The sequence below is a fragment of the Cyprinodon tularosa genome, unplaced genomic scaffold, assembly GCF_016077235.1.
Source record: "Cyprinodon tularosa strain WSP-4 unplaced genomic scaffold, ASM1607723v1 ctg273, whole genome shotgun sequence".
Lineage (NCBI taxonomy): Eukaryota > Metazoa > Chordata > Actinopteri > Cyprinodontiformes > Cyprinodontidae > Cyprinodon > Cyprinodon tularosa.
Window position 1 is genome coordinate 604564 of NW_024038978.1, and position 15675 is coordinate 620238.

General features: G+C 38.7%; 1 protein-coding gene across 1 annotated transcript in view; it reads left to right on the forward strand.

The window, feature by feature from the left end:
- Positions 1-15675, forward strand: part of dennd2c (DENN/MADD domain containing 2C) — a 35942-nt gene that overhangs the window by 5737 nt on the left and 14530 nt on the right. The window contains exons 2-9 of the mRNA XM_038289865.1: positions 1261-2360; positions 10813-10937; positions 11424-11503; positions 12696-12854; positions 14485-14563; positions 14785-14829; positions 15043-15233; positions 15408-15517. Coding sequence (XP_038145793.1) covers positions 1459-2360; positions 10813-10937; positions 11424-11503; positions 12696-12854; positions 14485-14563; positions 14785-14829; positions 15043-15233; positions 15408-15517 — 1691 coding nt within the window. The 5' untranslated portion in view covers positions 1261-1458. The remainder of the gene's footprint in view (positions 1-1260; positions 2361-10812; positions 10938-11423; positions 11504-12695; positions 12855-14484; positions 14564-14784; positions 14830-15042; positions 15234-15407; positions 15518-15675) is intronic.

Sequence of the window (15675 nt, forward strand, 5' to 3'; positions counted from 1 at the left end):
ATCTGTCTTTGGAGGATGTGTTTTTTAGCAACCCTAGTTCTCTCATTTTTATTCCAAATACAATTTATAATTTGAATCACAGGGCTATTTTTATCTAAAAAATAATCTGCCAATTCATCGATTTTTAAAATAATCGTTAGTTGCAGCCCTAAACACCTCATAGATGCTGAACTCTTACGACGGAGTATTAGGGCCAAGCTAGAGATTTTTTTCTTCTATTTCGAGAATAAAGTTGTAAAATAACGAGAATAAAGTCATAAAATAACAAGAATAAAAAATAAATTATGTGAAGTTATAATTTGGCTCTGGTTTGAAAAATAAGGAAATCTTTTAACACCAGCATCAAATTGGGAATTAGGTCAAAGTGGACTCAGGTTGCTGTTTGGTTGGTTGCTGGTCGACCGTCACATGGTGGTCCTAGCTTGAAGCTTTCTTTCTGAAACAGGTTATTTTAAGATGACTTCATTCTCTTAATATTGCAACTTTATTCTTGTATTGTTACTGCTTTATTTAAAAAAAAAAAAAAATCTCTAGCCTGGCCCCAATACTCCTTCGTAGAACTGGCCACTACTTCCAAAACTGAGAAGTATCCAGTTATAGCAACATAGAAGCTTTGATCACTGATCAAAAACACATTTTTAAGTGTCCTCGATAAAAGCTGGTCGAGCTGAAAGTTGTTCAGCCTGACGCTGATGCTCCAGACTTCTGGTGCATCACAGATAGGGATCAGAAAAGCCCAGGATTTTCTTTAAGAACACATATACAAATAAGTGAGAAAGGAGCAATGTTTGATGCCTTAAACTTGAAGTTTATCTAATTTACAAACCTAAAGTTCTACTTCAGCTTCACTTCCAAGAAGCTCGGTTGGAAATTCCTGATTGTGGAATCTTTTTGAACATTATCTCCCTGACTCAGATTGGAGCCCATACTTTCCAGTCCTTTGAACAGCGGCTTTGTTCAGCTGCAGGACTTTGTTGCATCACTGGCATTTCATATTTAGCCAGCAGTGAGGTTTTCGATGACAGCGGCGCAGAATTCCCCTCAGGCTGATGGAGGGTTTGGACAGCTCAGGCCACAAACCAGCTGCAGAAAGTTCTTCTAATCTTGCTCCTTGTCGCCATCTTTCTTCTTTAGATGTATTTTTTTGCAGCTGGTTCCCTTAAATCCTAGTTTTAACTTTTAAATCCATGTGACCCTGAAATGTGATGTTTGGGTTTACGTTTCTAAAGCACTGAGTAATTTTTTTTTCTTATTTTTTAGATTGTTTACATAATGAAGCAGGAAGATGTGACGTTTGGCTCATACCTGAAGACACCTCAAGGCTATAAATCTATTTGTTATTAACGTCTGGACAAAACAACACCTGATCAAGTGGATCTTCCCCTCCCTGTTTGTTAAAAAGCCCTTCATGTGTTCACTAATGGTCAACTGGGGGTGAGCTGATTTCTCCCTCCCAACATGCTGGCTCTGAGAGTGGAGCAGGCCAGGCGGGAGCTGGCTGAAGCTGATCACCTGCCAAAAGAGGCCACCCCTGTTCGGCAGGGCTGGCAGTCAGGGAGGCCGGTCTTGCACAATTGTATAAACATTAAGGAGAAGATCTCCCAGTGGGAGATTCGGAGTCAGCAGAGCGGCAGCCAGGACGCTGGAGTCAGAGCACATCCACCCATCATATCCAGAACCCTGTCAGGTGACCTGCTGGGCTATGGCTGTTCTAACAAAAGCTTGGGAGTCGGGATTCAGGCTAAAGACAGCCGCTCAAGAGCAAAGAGTACTGAACTGGATTTTAGGGAATCTCCGTCGCAGGTTGGGCACAGTGTTGCCGGTCGAAAGTCGGAACCATTGAGGAACTTTTCCGCTCCGTTTTCAGCCACATCCCCTGGAAAAAACATAACACAACATTTAGCATCTTCTAAATTAGAAGTGGACACCCTTTCTTCAGCCGATCCGGTCTTCTCAACCATCACAGATCCCAAAGTTGATCGTATTCCAGACGTCTTAATAGTCTCCAAGCCTCTACCTCCATCAGCCGGCGATCAGGAAGACAACATGCCTGCTGGAAACTTCTACACTTCTCGGGGGTTCTGGCGGAAGCTGGAAGGGGACAGACTGCTCTGGGAGAGCGGCAGGAGCAGTGTAGGTGAAACCCCGCCCCCTCCCAAACCTCAGCGGACATTCCAGTATCGTGGAACCACCATCAACAACAACAAGATGAACCATGCGGTGCAGTGGGACGGCAGATCCTCTCATAACGACAACCGCTCTACAGTGAGGAGCAGGAGGGTCGTAAAGCCGCCGAACTTCCCACCCCCGCCATGTCCTGTTATACAGATCGAAGGGCTATCAAGGCATAAAAAGAGCAGGTAAGGCCAAAAAGCTCATTACAGGTAATGGTTAGTTACTTTAAAAAATTGTTTTATTTATAACTTAATAGGAAGAAAGCTTAACCAGGCAGCATACTGGTTTTACTATTTAAGTAATACAATCATTTCCACTATATAATCATCATTTAACTTATTATTGATTTTTCGTAGTTCATTTATTATTCATTATAAATAATTGCTCTAAAAAGATAGCTTATTTTCACTATTCCTATTGTTAATCTGGATTCTAATTGTCCAGGTTTTCTATCACAAATACCTCCTAAAGAAAGGTTAAAAAGTGGTTAAAAAAGTATTCGACCTACATCCCTTTTAAAAATGTCTGACTTGCATAATAAATGTAGAAAAAGTTCCAGCTATAAAGTCTTTATTACCACTTAAAGGCACACTATGCAACATTTTTCAGTTAATTAATGTGTTCCATAACGTTTTGGATGATTAAATGAGTCATTTCAGGTTGAACAAAGGTATTCTCGGCCGCCCTGGTGGTCTGTGGGGGAAATACTGCACTTGCAATTGCAGGAGCACCGACCCGCACCCACAGGCTCAGAAGTCTCGTGAGAGTCAGTCTTGCTTTACGGCAAGAACTGCTACACGCCCCCAGTTAAAAGCATTCTCGTTGCTAGCACAGTGGCGATCTTTGTGCAGTTATGCTACGTTCACGCAGCAAAAGTAGCAAAATCGCGTCTGCTGCTTCATTTTTGCTGCTTGTACCAGTTTAGTTCTGTCGCGCGGCTGAAGCAGCTTTGCTGCTCTGGCTGCGCGGTGCAAAAGTGTGTCTGACGCGCTTTGGGCGGAGCTTCACTATCCTTTCTCTGCTGCTTTGCTGTGATCAGTGGGAATAAAGTAGTTTTAATATGTGTTTAAGTGAGAAAATACACCTGAAACATAATCAGTGCAGTCAGTTCATTCAGATTATTATCCTGCCTTTAATATTTTTTCTGTCGGAGCCGCTCAGACCCCCACATACCAGCGCCGACAGTAGGGATCCCTTCATCAGCAGCCTCTGGCCTGGTCGCCTCCTCGCGGTTCACCGCAGCAGCTGGTAGGCGTTTTTCATCAAAATAATCCAAACTGCATATTCTGCTGGCAGATTTCTGCATTTTAAGTTAATTTAGGCGTCAATAAACTGTTTGAGAGGAGTGATCATCAGCGCTGTGTCTCTCTCCCTGCGTCAGATGCTTAAACACGCCCGATGCGCTGCTTCAGCTGCTCAGACGTGCTGCGCCTGCTGCTCAAAACGCGCCGCGGGACCTTTTGCTGCGCCTTGACGTTACGTTGCATGTAAACTTGCTGCTTCTGTCGCGCCAGCTGCGGTGTGAACGCAGCATTAGTCATTCGTTGCGTTCGCCTGTCTGCTAAGCTCAAAACAACCGCGCCTGGCTTGACGGAGAAACCAGGAGAACAGCTGTGCATATTTACGACAGTGCACTTTTACTTTCGCCCTCTGGGGGGAGCCTCGCTGGAAAATCAACACCGGTTGCATAGTGTACCTTTAAGATCCTGTTAAAACCTACATAAATGCATCTCTGTTCAACCTCTTTTTGTGAGCACTTTGCTTTATTGTTTGACAACAAAAAGATTACAAGACATCATTAGTTTTCAGTTAGTTGTGCAGGTAGTGGGTTGGACCACAGCATTTACTAAATCTCACTGGTTTCCCTATTTTCTACTGGGATTTGATATAATAACATATACAGCTCATGGTTCTAACTTCTGGGTCAAATTAAAGGTTGGATATGTTTCCATTTTGAGCCCCTGAGGCCATGTGCCTTAAGCTTGATAAGTTGTATAATTTCTGAGATGTATTTTAAATAAGAAAAGATGTAGTTCTTTATTTTGAGTTCTCATGTTGGCTGTGTTTCCTAAAATGTTATGATCAGCTGCGCTTACGACATCAGAGTATCCCCCACTTCTTTAGGACTGTTTAAAAGCAGACTAATAAGATGTAATCAATTTGTCATCAACTGGATATCAGACATTTTTTTAAAATGTTAAAAGCGCAGGTTGTTGTGTTTAGTTAAAAACTGGGCTATTTCTTCAAACCAGGAAGTGTATTAGGGCCAGGTTAGAGATTTATTTTACATTTTGAGAATAAAGTCGGAACATTACGAGAATAAAGTTGTAATATTGCCGGAATAAAGTCGTAACATAACGAGAATAAAGTCATCATACAACAACCCGTTTCAGAAAGAAAGCTTTGAGCTCCGACCAGCATTTGAGGGTCGACCAGCACCACCAAACAGCAACCTTTATTCTCGTAATTTTATGACTAATCTCGTGACTTTTTTCTTGTAATGTTACGACTTTTTTTGCATAATTTTATGACTTTATTCTCATAATTTTACGACTTTAATGTCGTAATTCTATAAATAATCTCATTGTGACATTTTTCTCGTAATATTACTTTATTCTTATAATTTTACGACTTTATTCTCGTAATTTTACAACTTTATTCTCAAAATAGAAGAAAAAAAAAAATCTCCCGCTTGCCCTAATACTCCGTTGTACAGAAGAGAGCATTTTACACAAAGCGTGATTTTAATCCTCCTCCTCGATTGACGTCATCCATGGAAGGATGCTAACATTAGCCCGCCAAGCTATCACCAGGATTTCCCCAATCAGAGACTTGTGAAACTTTTAACTTAATGTGTAAAAAACCATAACTCCATGATAAACACACCATGGCTTACTGCTGATGCTGCTAATGCTGCAGCCACATGAACACACAAACAAATGAATTTCATGTGCATACAGTAACCTAACAAGGAAAGTAAATAATAATTTTATCTTTTTTTTCTGCAAATGATTCATTTTTTTTTTAAAGCTATAGTGTGTAACTTTTAGCGACATCTAGCGGTCAGACTGCAGCAACATGAACATCCCCCCCCCCCCCCCCCCCCCCCCCCACCGCTTCTCCCCCCAAACAGTACGGCGAGCGTAATGGGACAAAATGTCTTCCACGACGTCCACATCACCTACCTTCTCAAGTGATGAGGTTTGTTTACATAGATAATTTTACAGATAGTATTTCATTAGTCTGTGTAGGGTATAGATTTCATGTAGACTTAAGATAATAAATATACCCGTTATTTTTTCTACATCGTTGTGACGTTTTGGCGATCTCGCAATCACTAGTTTGTTGGCTCTGCGCTGCCGTAGCGCAAAGATGTCTGCCTCCATGGCTGCGAGACCCGCTCCTATGTAATTATAAATAACGAATTCTAAGGCAACGCAAATATTTAAGAGGCTGAGCTCTTAGATGATGATAAATAACATAGTTATGTATAATATATTACATTTCTGACTGTATATCCCTGTAATTATTACACACTGTAGCTTTAAAGACAATTTCAGAAGGATTTTTTTAATGTAAAATACCCAATTATGGCTCCGTTAAGAAGGTAACAAAATTGTAACTTGCTAACCTTAAGCTGCTAAAGACTGAACACTGTTGTCTACTTTGAAGCTTCTTGTATTTAAACTGAATCTTGGTTCCTTAAAAGGACGGTTTCAGATTAATCCAACTGTTTTTTTATATTGGCGAAAAGAAAAATAATTTATAGTTGTTTTTTTTTTTCAAAAAAATAGCTAAAATCTTGATAGTTTTTTAATTTTTATTTTGTATCATCGTATTGTTCCAGCCCGAAACAAGCATGGCGTTAGTGTTATTCATGGTTCACTGAGCATATGCTGTTATTAAATGCATGCTTCCTTTTTTTGTGGCTGCAGGGCTGTTTGGGAGAGGTTCTATTGTCAGATTTTAATTACTGTCTGGGGTCAAAATCTGCTTGGTAGTTCTCTTTTCTTTTGTCTAGATGTGGCCTCATTCGTCAGCACCAGTGGGTCCAGATCATTATCTTTATTCACATGAACAGATCACAAAAGGCCCCGCAGAACTACATTAGCTATGTAGTTATTAAAGATGTATATTTATATCCATCTTCTTTACTGTAAAGCACCAGTAGAATATTAGCAAAGATACATTAAAACTGTACAAATTAAGTATTCTCCTTTTTCTTTCCTTAAACTAGTAATGAACTCCATTTTCATGATTGATACAAGCTTACTGGTTCAAATGAAGCCAGTATCTCCTTCCATTTTTGTGCATCAGAAAACGCATCCACCAGGAGACAATATTGCATCACATTTAGGCAAAATTTAGAAATAGTTTCTGCAATTAACCAAACTATCACCACACTGCGTTACAGAAGCATGTAAAATAAGAGATTGGGACATTTTTCTTTGTTAACCTCAATATTCTTGTATTTTATGCCATGAATATTAAACGTTGTCTCTCACGTTTTGCATCACAAAGGAACTTTTTCTTGGAGGCCTGAAATTATAGAAACACACCGGTCAGGGTTTTACTGATTCAGATTAATGTCAGCATCTGACCGTTTCCTTTTCTTTCTCTCTTTCTGTCTTGAGAATTTTAACACAAAAGAAAAACTTTATGTTGCAGAAGATTTTACTTTTGAGTGCATGTCTGTAACCTTTATAACATTTTTATTAAACTTAGAAAACTGTTAAAAGTTGTTTAGATAAAAAGAAATGTAACTTATTAAATTCAGTTTGCAAAACAAAAAAGTGATTTATTTTGTTCTTACTATATTACCTTCCAATAACTGATCGAAGTCAATCATTTGAAATTTGGGATATTGGTTTGTGTTTTTTATGCAGTACAGACCAAAAGTTTGGACACTCCTTTTCATTCATTCCCTTTTCTTTATTTTCATGACTATGAATACTGAAGATTCACACTGAAGGCATCAAAAATATCAAAAAACACATGTGGAATTATATACTTAACAAAAAAGTGTGAAACAAATTAAAATATGTCTTATATTCGAGGTTCTTCAAAGTAGCCACCTATTGCATTGATTACTTCTTTACACACTTAGCATTCTCTTGATGAACTTCCAGAAGTAATCACCTGAAATGGTCTTCTAAGAGTCATGAAGGAGTTTCCCGAGAAGCTTAGCACTTGCTGGCCCTTTTGCCTTCACTCTGTGGTCCAGCTCACCCAAAACCATCTCCATTGGGGTCAGGTCATCTGGCGCAGCACCCTATCACTATTCTTCTTGGACAAATAGCCCTTACACAGCCTGGAGGTGTGTTTGGGGTCATTGTCCTGTAGAAAAATAAATGAAGGTCCAACTAAACGGCAAAATCAGATGGAATAGCATGCCGCTGCAAGATGCTATGGTAGCCATGCTCAGTATGCCCTCAATTTGAACAAATCTCCAACAGTGTCATCAGCAAAGCACCCGCACACCATCACACCTCCTCCTCCATGCTTCATGGTGGGAACCAGGCATGTAGAGTCCATCTGTTCCCCTTTTCTGCATCGCACAAAGACACAATGGTTGTAACCAAAGATCTCAAATTTGGACTCATCAGACCAAAGCACGTTTTTCCCACTGGTCTAAGTCTCTTCTGCTTGTTGCCTGTCCTTAGCAGTGGTTCCCTAGCAGCTATTTTACCAAGAAGGCCTAATTCACACAGTCTCCTCTTAACACATGTTCTAGACATGTACGTGCTACTAGAACTCTGTTTGGCATTGACCTGGTCTCTAATCTTAACTGCTGTTAACCCGCGATATCTGAGGCTCGTGACTCAGATGAACTTATCCTCCGCAGCAGAGGTGACTTTTGGTCTTCCTTTCCTCGGGTGGTCCTCATATGAGCCAGTTTCTTTGTAGCGCTTGATGGTTTTTGCGACTGCGCTTGGGGACACTTTTAAAATTTATACTAGGGATGCACGATATTGGGATTTTGGCCGATATCCGATATGGCGATATTTTAAAACTCATAAAGCTGGACAAAAATAAAAAAATAATTGAAAATAGCAGTTTTGTTATCCATTTCTGACACTTTGAAAAATAATATACGGTACTATATATATTTTCATATGCCGATATCAAATTGATTTTTAAAAACGCGGTATCGATCTATTTTACTTTCAAAATCTCGAGAAATTTCATCGTTCTGTTACAAACTCTCGTGATATTTTGCAAATTCTTGTGAGATTTTGTTAGTAAAATAGATCGATACCGTGTCAATATATCAACATATAAAAATATGGCAAAATTGCGATGACATATAGCAATATTTCATTAGTAAAAGAGATTGATATGGTGTTTTTAAATTGCAATATATCAGCATATGAAGATATTGTGATTTTTTAATGTATCAATATTTTTTCCCTCGTCTTTAGAAGTTTTTAAGTCTGTGAAAAAGAAGTTTTTGAGGAAGAAGAAGAAGTAGTATTTTTATTTTTTTTTAGACTTTAGAAACTCAGATGCTGATAAAATATCGGGTTTAATATCGGTGGGGTGGCCGATGTCCGATATTCAGTTTTAAGGCCGATACAGGCCGATACCGATAGGGGGCCGATTATATCGTGCATCCCTAATTTATACATATACATATGTGTATATATATATATATATACATATATGTATGTATGTATGTGTGTGTGTGTGTGTGTGTATTAGGGTTGTCACGATACTAAACATTTCAACTCGATACCATAAGGATAAAACAAAGACTCCAAAATTCTACAGAAATATTTTAATTAATAAATAAATACAATAAACAATAAGAACAATATTTTGAGGTTGTTTGCTGTGTACAATATTAAGCAAGCTTGATAAAAAGCTTTCCTTACTTGGCTATGCTTTGCACACATAACAATGACACTAGCCAAACCTGTTAAAGCTACAGTGTGTAATAATTACAGGCATATAAATTCAGAAATTTAATATATTATACATAACTATGTTATTTATCATCACCTATGAGCTCAGCCTTTTAACCATAACATTTGCGTTGCCTTAGAATTCGTTATTTATAATTACATAGGAGCGGGTCTCGCAGCCATGGAGGCTGACATCTTTGCGCTACGGCAGCGCAGAGGCAACAAACTAGCGATTGCGAGATCTCCCATGACGCTCGAAAATAACTACGGCAAGTTGAGAGAGATGAACTGAGACGGTACTGAACAGTAGATGGCAGTATTATGCCTGAGAAGCGTTTAGTCTGCCTGAAACCAAAGAAGAAGAAGAAGCAGGTATACTGCGCCTCGGTAACAAGAAAGGTAAACAAGGCGGCAGGCGTGAGTGACTTTGCAAACTGTTTGGCACTGTTTGGCCAAACATCAGACGAATGGAGGATCATGCCTACTCTGTATCACAACGAAAAGCGGCGGACACCGAACCCCCGTCATCTAAGAAGCGGAAACACGACGAGAATAAACGCAAGAGTGACAAGAAACGACAAAAAACACGGATCAACATTGGCACGGCATTTACACGATGGAAGTCACTGATGGAGGAAAAAGGTTTTCAAAGTGACGCTCAAGTTGCCAGTTTTCTCTTGGACAGGTAATTAATCCTATACACACAATTGTCTAATATCACTGCAGTTTTTGGAGTACAGGATGCTCAGACCTGTCTAAAACAATAACATGCTGCGTGATGATGCTGTTACTCTCCAGTATACTTATTCAGCAACGTCCCTGACGTTTCACAGGTAATGATTCAGTAATTTTCTGTAAAATAATTTTCTGGATATATACCTCGGTTACTTCTCTCCGGCTCCTTTGGAGATCTTCAAGCCTTTCCTCCTCTGCTCTCACCCCGCTGGCTCCCCTCTCTCGCCTGGCCCCAGCTGCACGCTCACCCCGGCCTCTCTGCCCTCTTCCTCTCCCTCTTCCTTGCCTTGTAACCCCCGTGCCACAAACAAGACTTGGACTCTGTAAACGGGGAATATATATTCTTCCAGCGAACACAATCTCGCTGTTAAACTAATGACTACAATTACTTCGTCTGTTTATATCACCATGCAAAGCAGCTCACCAAAACGTCACAACGACGTAGAAAAAATAACGGGTATATTTATTATCTTAAGTCTACATGAAATCTATACCCTACACAGACTAATGAAATACTATCTGTAAAATTATCTATGTAAACAAACCTCATCACTTGAGAAGGTAGGTGATGCGGACGTCGTGGAAGACATTTTGTCCCGTAACGCTCGCCGTACTGTTGGGGGGGAGAAGCGGTGGGGGGGAGACGTTCATGTTGCTGCAGTCTGCAGTCTGACCGCTAGATGTCGCTGAAAATTACACACTGTAGCTTTAAGAAACAAAAATAATTCTCAGCAGCTGCACCTGTTACAAAAAAATTCTGAAACTGAAAAGTGCACAGAATTATTCAATCACACAGTGTTCAGAAAGTGCATTGTCCTCTATTCTGCACTTTAGATGAATGACTGTTTAGGTGCCACCAGTGGTGGCACTGTACAACTATATAACTATACAACGTTTCAGTATCGATACTTTTTTGAATATTGATACTTTTGACGACCCTAATATGTATATGTATTTGTTAAACACTATGTGACCATATGTTCTGTTCTGGATACAGGAAGTCCTTTGAGTACGAAGACGCATCCCGTCTAACAGCCCAGCAGGGTACTGTGGGAAATGGAGACATCCACCCTGACCTTTACCATGCCTACTCTGATGACAACATTTATGAAGACATTGTGTGTAAGCCAATTCCTTTTTTTAATATATATCTGCAGTTTAAAACAGCAGGGCAGGAAGTCATGGACTAGTGGGTGGCTGTCAGTGATTAGATGGTTATTTTTAGTATAAGCTTTCCTGGAACTCATGTGGTAATTTAACGATTTCTGACTTCTACTGAATGACGTTAAAATGCATCTCTTTTTTATAAGAATAAATATTTTTGATTTAGATTTTTGGCCTTTTCCACGATAACAGAAATATGCTTCTCAAAAAGTCACTTTTTCCTTTTTTTGTCTCACATAGATTTTATATTGTTCAAGATATTTAAATGTGTCATTTAGAAAAAGTAAAGGTTCAAAATAAAACATCTTTATATGTTTCAGATTGTGCCTATCATCTTAAAGTATTTGTTTTATTGGCCGGATTCTAACCGGCTCCACTTAAATTGCTTTAAGGCCTGAGGTTGCAATCATTAAGTTTAAGGCCATTTTAATCTTGCACCTGCAGATGAGGGAACCAGGGATTACCCCTGTGACGACGTCAAGCTGTCCACCATGTGTCTTCCTGCAAGGCCCCCTCTTCCAAAGGTACGAAGAAGGATTTTTGATACCTTTTGGAGTTCTTTGTAAGAATATCCTAATTGGTATTTTTATCAGACACGTGTTCCTCTTAACACTCTTAGCAATGATATATAAGATAAAAGACACATTTTTTTTCCTTTGCAGGGCATGTTGTGCCCACAGGATTACTTTAAGAGAATTGTTTCATTTATAAATACATGTCTAACTAGTCATGGACCTAAAGTCCTTGGTAAACTTTATGTTTTGTATTTTCATTTAGTTTTCCTGAATGCTAAACTAACAGTACCATATTTGTTTTGATATGACTTGTTGATAATTCAACATGTAGTATATTTAAAGGCCATCCCAGCTGTTTAAGAACAAACCTGCAGAAGAAGCTCTTCTGCTTCTTAACTCTTTATTTTCTGTGTTCTTTTAAAGCTTTGTCATATGAGGTTTCCCAGTTTTCCCTTATACGGTCTGTGTTTCTAATAGGTGAAAAATATTATCACTTGGGAAATATTTGTTTAAATAAAGCAAATAAAAGAAAATAAAGTTTGCAGCATATTTACCGATAGTTGCTGATAGAATCACATTGAGAGTTAAGTTAACTCAGGGAATCTGATACCTGGGCTAAACATCTCTATTCATAATGGTTAGCTGTTTCTATGGGTAAGTTAAAATGTTAACTAGGCCTGAAAAATTTAATTGGATTAATCGGGATTAATTGATTATTGAAATAATCGTCAACTGATTTAGTAATCGATTTATCATTAGCTGGAATATAAAGACTCTAAAACATGCCTTTAGCTGCCAGAGTGACCCACTCAACTTTGAATCAATTTGACTGGATGATCTGGTGAACTGAAAAGTGCCTTGAGATGACATGTGCTGTGAATTTGAGCTATATAAATAAACTAAACTAACCTGAACTGAACTTGGAGCAGAAAAAAAACTTTTTCGACAGTCAATATGCTCTATCTGGAACTCCTCAAGTGGAAATGTTTTAGTTTTAACTGGTTTAAGTTTGTAAAAATCTTTGCAGATCTTTTAGCTATCCGATTATTAATCAATTAATTGAAAAAATAACCAACAGATTAATCATTTTGCAAAATGATCATTAGCAGCAGCCCTGTTAGTGTAACACTCCTTCCCTGATCACTTCAGGAGAAATGAATTGTCATAAACCTGAGTCATAATTCCACATTTCCTGTTTCAGTTTCCTCCCAAACGTCAAACAGTGCAAGGATACACAGGAAAGGTGGAGAAGAAAGTATCTCGGGCTTTTTCTGCATCCAAAGCCTCAACCTTTGCACAAGCTCCCAAACAAGCAACACCTCGAAACGCCAGCTCTCAGAAGGTCCACAGGACTCCTCAGGTAAAGCTTCCTATTTTCATCTACATACTTCAGCTGGGTAGGAAATATAAGGCGGTGAAACGTTGAGTCATGCTTTAACTGTCAGAGCATGGATGAGGCGGTAACTTGCTGGGCAGGAAGGAGAGGATGCTGAGAGAAACAGATAGGAGCGTTCTTCTGGCACACTTAGAGGGCACATTAAGGGGAACGCTAACCTGGAACTCATGGCTTTAGGAAGTTACTGGTCAGGGAAAAACTTTAACTGCAAGGTAATCTACCAAACATATGAAAAAGTTTGCGGCTGTCTGTCACTTTAACTGGTTTACTGTCTTGTTGGGTTGATACCAGTTGTTTCTTTTTTAGATCTTGTTTTAAAATATTTTCTGTTTGATTCCTTCGGAGACGGGAGATGAAAATGTGTAAAAAATATGACATAAAAATCGCTTTATTTCAGTTCTTGTAGATTTGATCATGTTTATTTCATTTAGAGCATTGATTCAGTAATGTCTCTCTCCTAAAATTGCATCTTCTGCCTTTAAACAGCAGCTCTCCTCTAAGGGAGCTGTTTCTACTTCCCTTTTCTGCTTCTCTTCTTCTAAAACTGTGGTAATGTAGATGGTAGATGTAGATAACTCACGCTTCTTTTCGTTCTTCTTCTATTTTGCAACATTAGGCCTCAGAAATGTGCAGTAAATGCATTTTACTCCACATTTAAAGTTGTGTTTTGGCATTGGGTTGTTTTATGTCCCATTCAGGGTAAAAAAAAAAAAAAAAAAGTTTAAAGTTCCCGCAACCCTTTTTATGGCTTTCTGTCTTTTTTAGTCATCATTCTTAGACAACCATTTATTTGTAGGTTTTTGAAGGTTATCATAAATGTATTCTTAAAATTATGGCAGTCTATGTCATGTAAGGAGTTATAGATTAAGATACTTTTAAATCGTGTTTATTTTCCTTTATCCTCATTTTTACAGCTACGTCTTTTGTGCGTTTTCCATCTTAGCTAACAATTTAAATAGAGGTGAAACAATTAATCGGATTAATCATGATTAATCGATTATTGAAATAATCGTTAAGTAATTTAGTACTCGATTAATCATTTGCTGGATTGTAGAGACTTTAAAACATACCTTTAACCGACAAAGCAACCCACTTAGAGCAATAACTATATCCAAATTGTAAAAAAAATATGTCAAAATTTTGCATTTAACATTAAAGTATGTTTTCGTCTGTCAATATTCTCTGTCCTCAAGTGGAAAAAATTTTGTTTCAGCTGATTTAATTGAATAAAAAGTATTCTTTAAGGAACCTTCTGCTATCCGATTATTAAACAAAATAATTAATACATTAATAAATTTGCAAAATAATCGTTGGTTGCAAGCCTAAATTCAAATGAGCTGAGATTTATCTAAGGTTAATGAGATTCTTTGTACTTTAATTCAACTGTAAAAATAGAGAAGTTAAATGGAAAATATAAATGAAAAGGAGCTTCATCCAAGAATTTACTTTTATTTATATTTAAGGGAATCCTCTCAGAAGGTGTTACCAGAGGAATTATTGCTTTTTTCAGCTTGTATTCAGAAGCTTAGACAGTATTATCCTTCTCGGTGGTGATGAGGCTGCGTATTAGATGTCTGTTTGTACTTCTTTACAGTATATCGCCAAGATCGAGACCATTTTTGATGACAAACGAGGGAGGAAGAGAGTGAAGAACCAGGGACCTTTAGCACGAGGTAAGACACCAAAACACACACAAAATCAGATCATCAACAACTTTAAAAACAAGATTGTCGGTGGAAATAAAAACAGCTTTTGATAACACACTTAGTTAAGCACAGCTGTTAGAGGCTGCACCAATGATTATAAAAGAATGGTTTCCTGTCTACATGTGGTTATGGCTTCTCAAGGCTTTTTCCTCCCTCTACTGCTCACTAATGTCTCTTACTCACGGCAGACGAGACCAGTGGGACGGAGAGCGACCCTGAGGACAACACTGAAGGTATCCACTCAAAATGAACCTGCGGTTTGCTTTAATAACATTTATCCAAGGTAAAACATAAAGGTAATCGTCTAGAGGTCAAAACTTGTTACTGAAACCCAGAGTCTGCGTAGCATCAGGAATGTGAGCAGCTTCCTTCTTTAATGGAGTGCCCCTTTGTTGCAGATTAGCATTCTGGAACATTACCACACTATCCCCCCATGTGTTTGGCAGGTTCCAGAAGATCCGTTTACATCCAGTCCACGCTGAGACGGCGGCCGGGATACCGCACCCTGGAGAGAGACCTGATTCAGCTGCAGCAGCAGAAGCAGCAGCTTTTCCAAATCTTCGTGGTGGTGTCGCTCAGAAAAAGCTCCACAGGAAACACTTACTCCCCAGAAATTACTCAGCAGTTCCCAAAATTGGTTAGAATGAACCTTTAACAGTAACATTACTCAATGCTGCTCCTCTGTTAGCATGTTGTTAACATTTAAGGACATTTTGTTTTGTTGTCGATGAGGGAATTTCCCAGGTTGGCCTTATTATTTATTATTATTATTTATTTATTTTTTTAGTTACAGACTGGTCTTCTTTTTCAGTTCGAGAAGTCGTCCCGTCCGTCCAGAGAAGTTGAAGATCAGCTAAATGTGATTCCTAAATTCTGCTTCCCAGATCCACAGGACTGGAAGCCCTCCGCCCATACGCCAAGGTCAGCTTTTACACCGCAGTAACACTTAAAGAAATGAACTAAAAAAAACCCTGCAACAAAAACACAGAATGCTAATAAAACAGTTTAATGTCTTTTTCCTCATCTCCTGGTGTCTCATACACACCTTTAATGTGATTTAAGATACTCTCCATTATGTT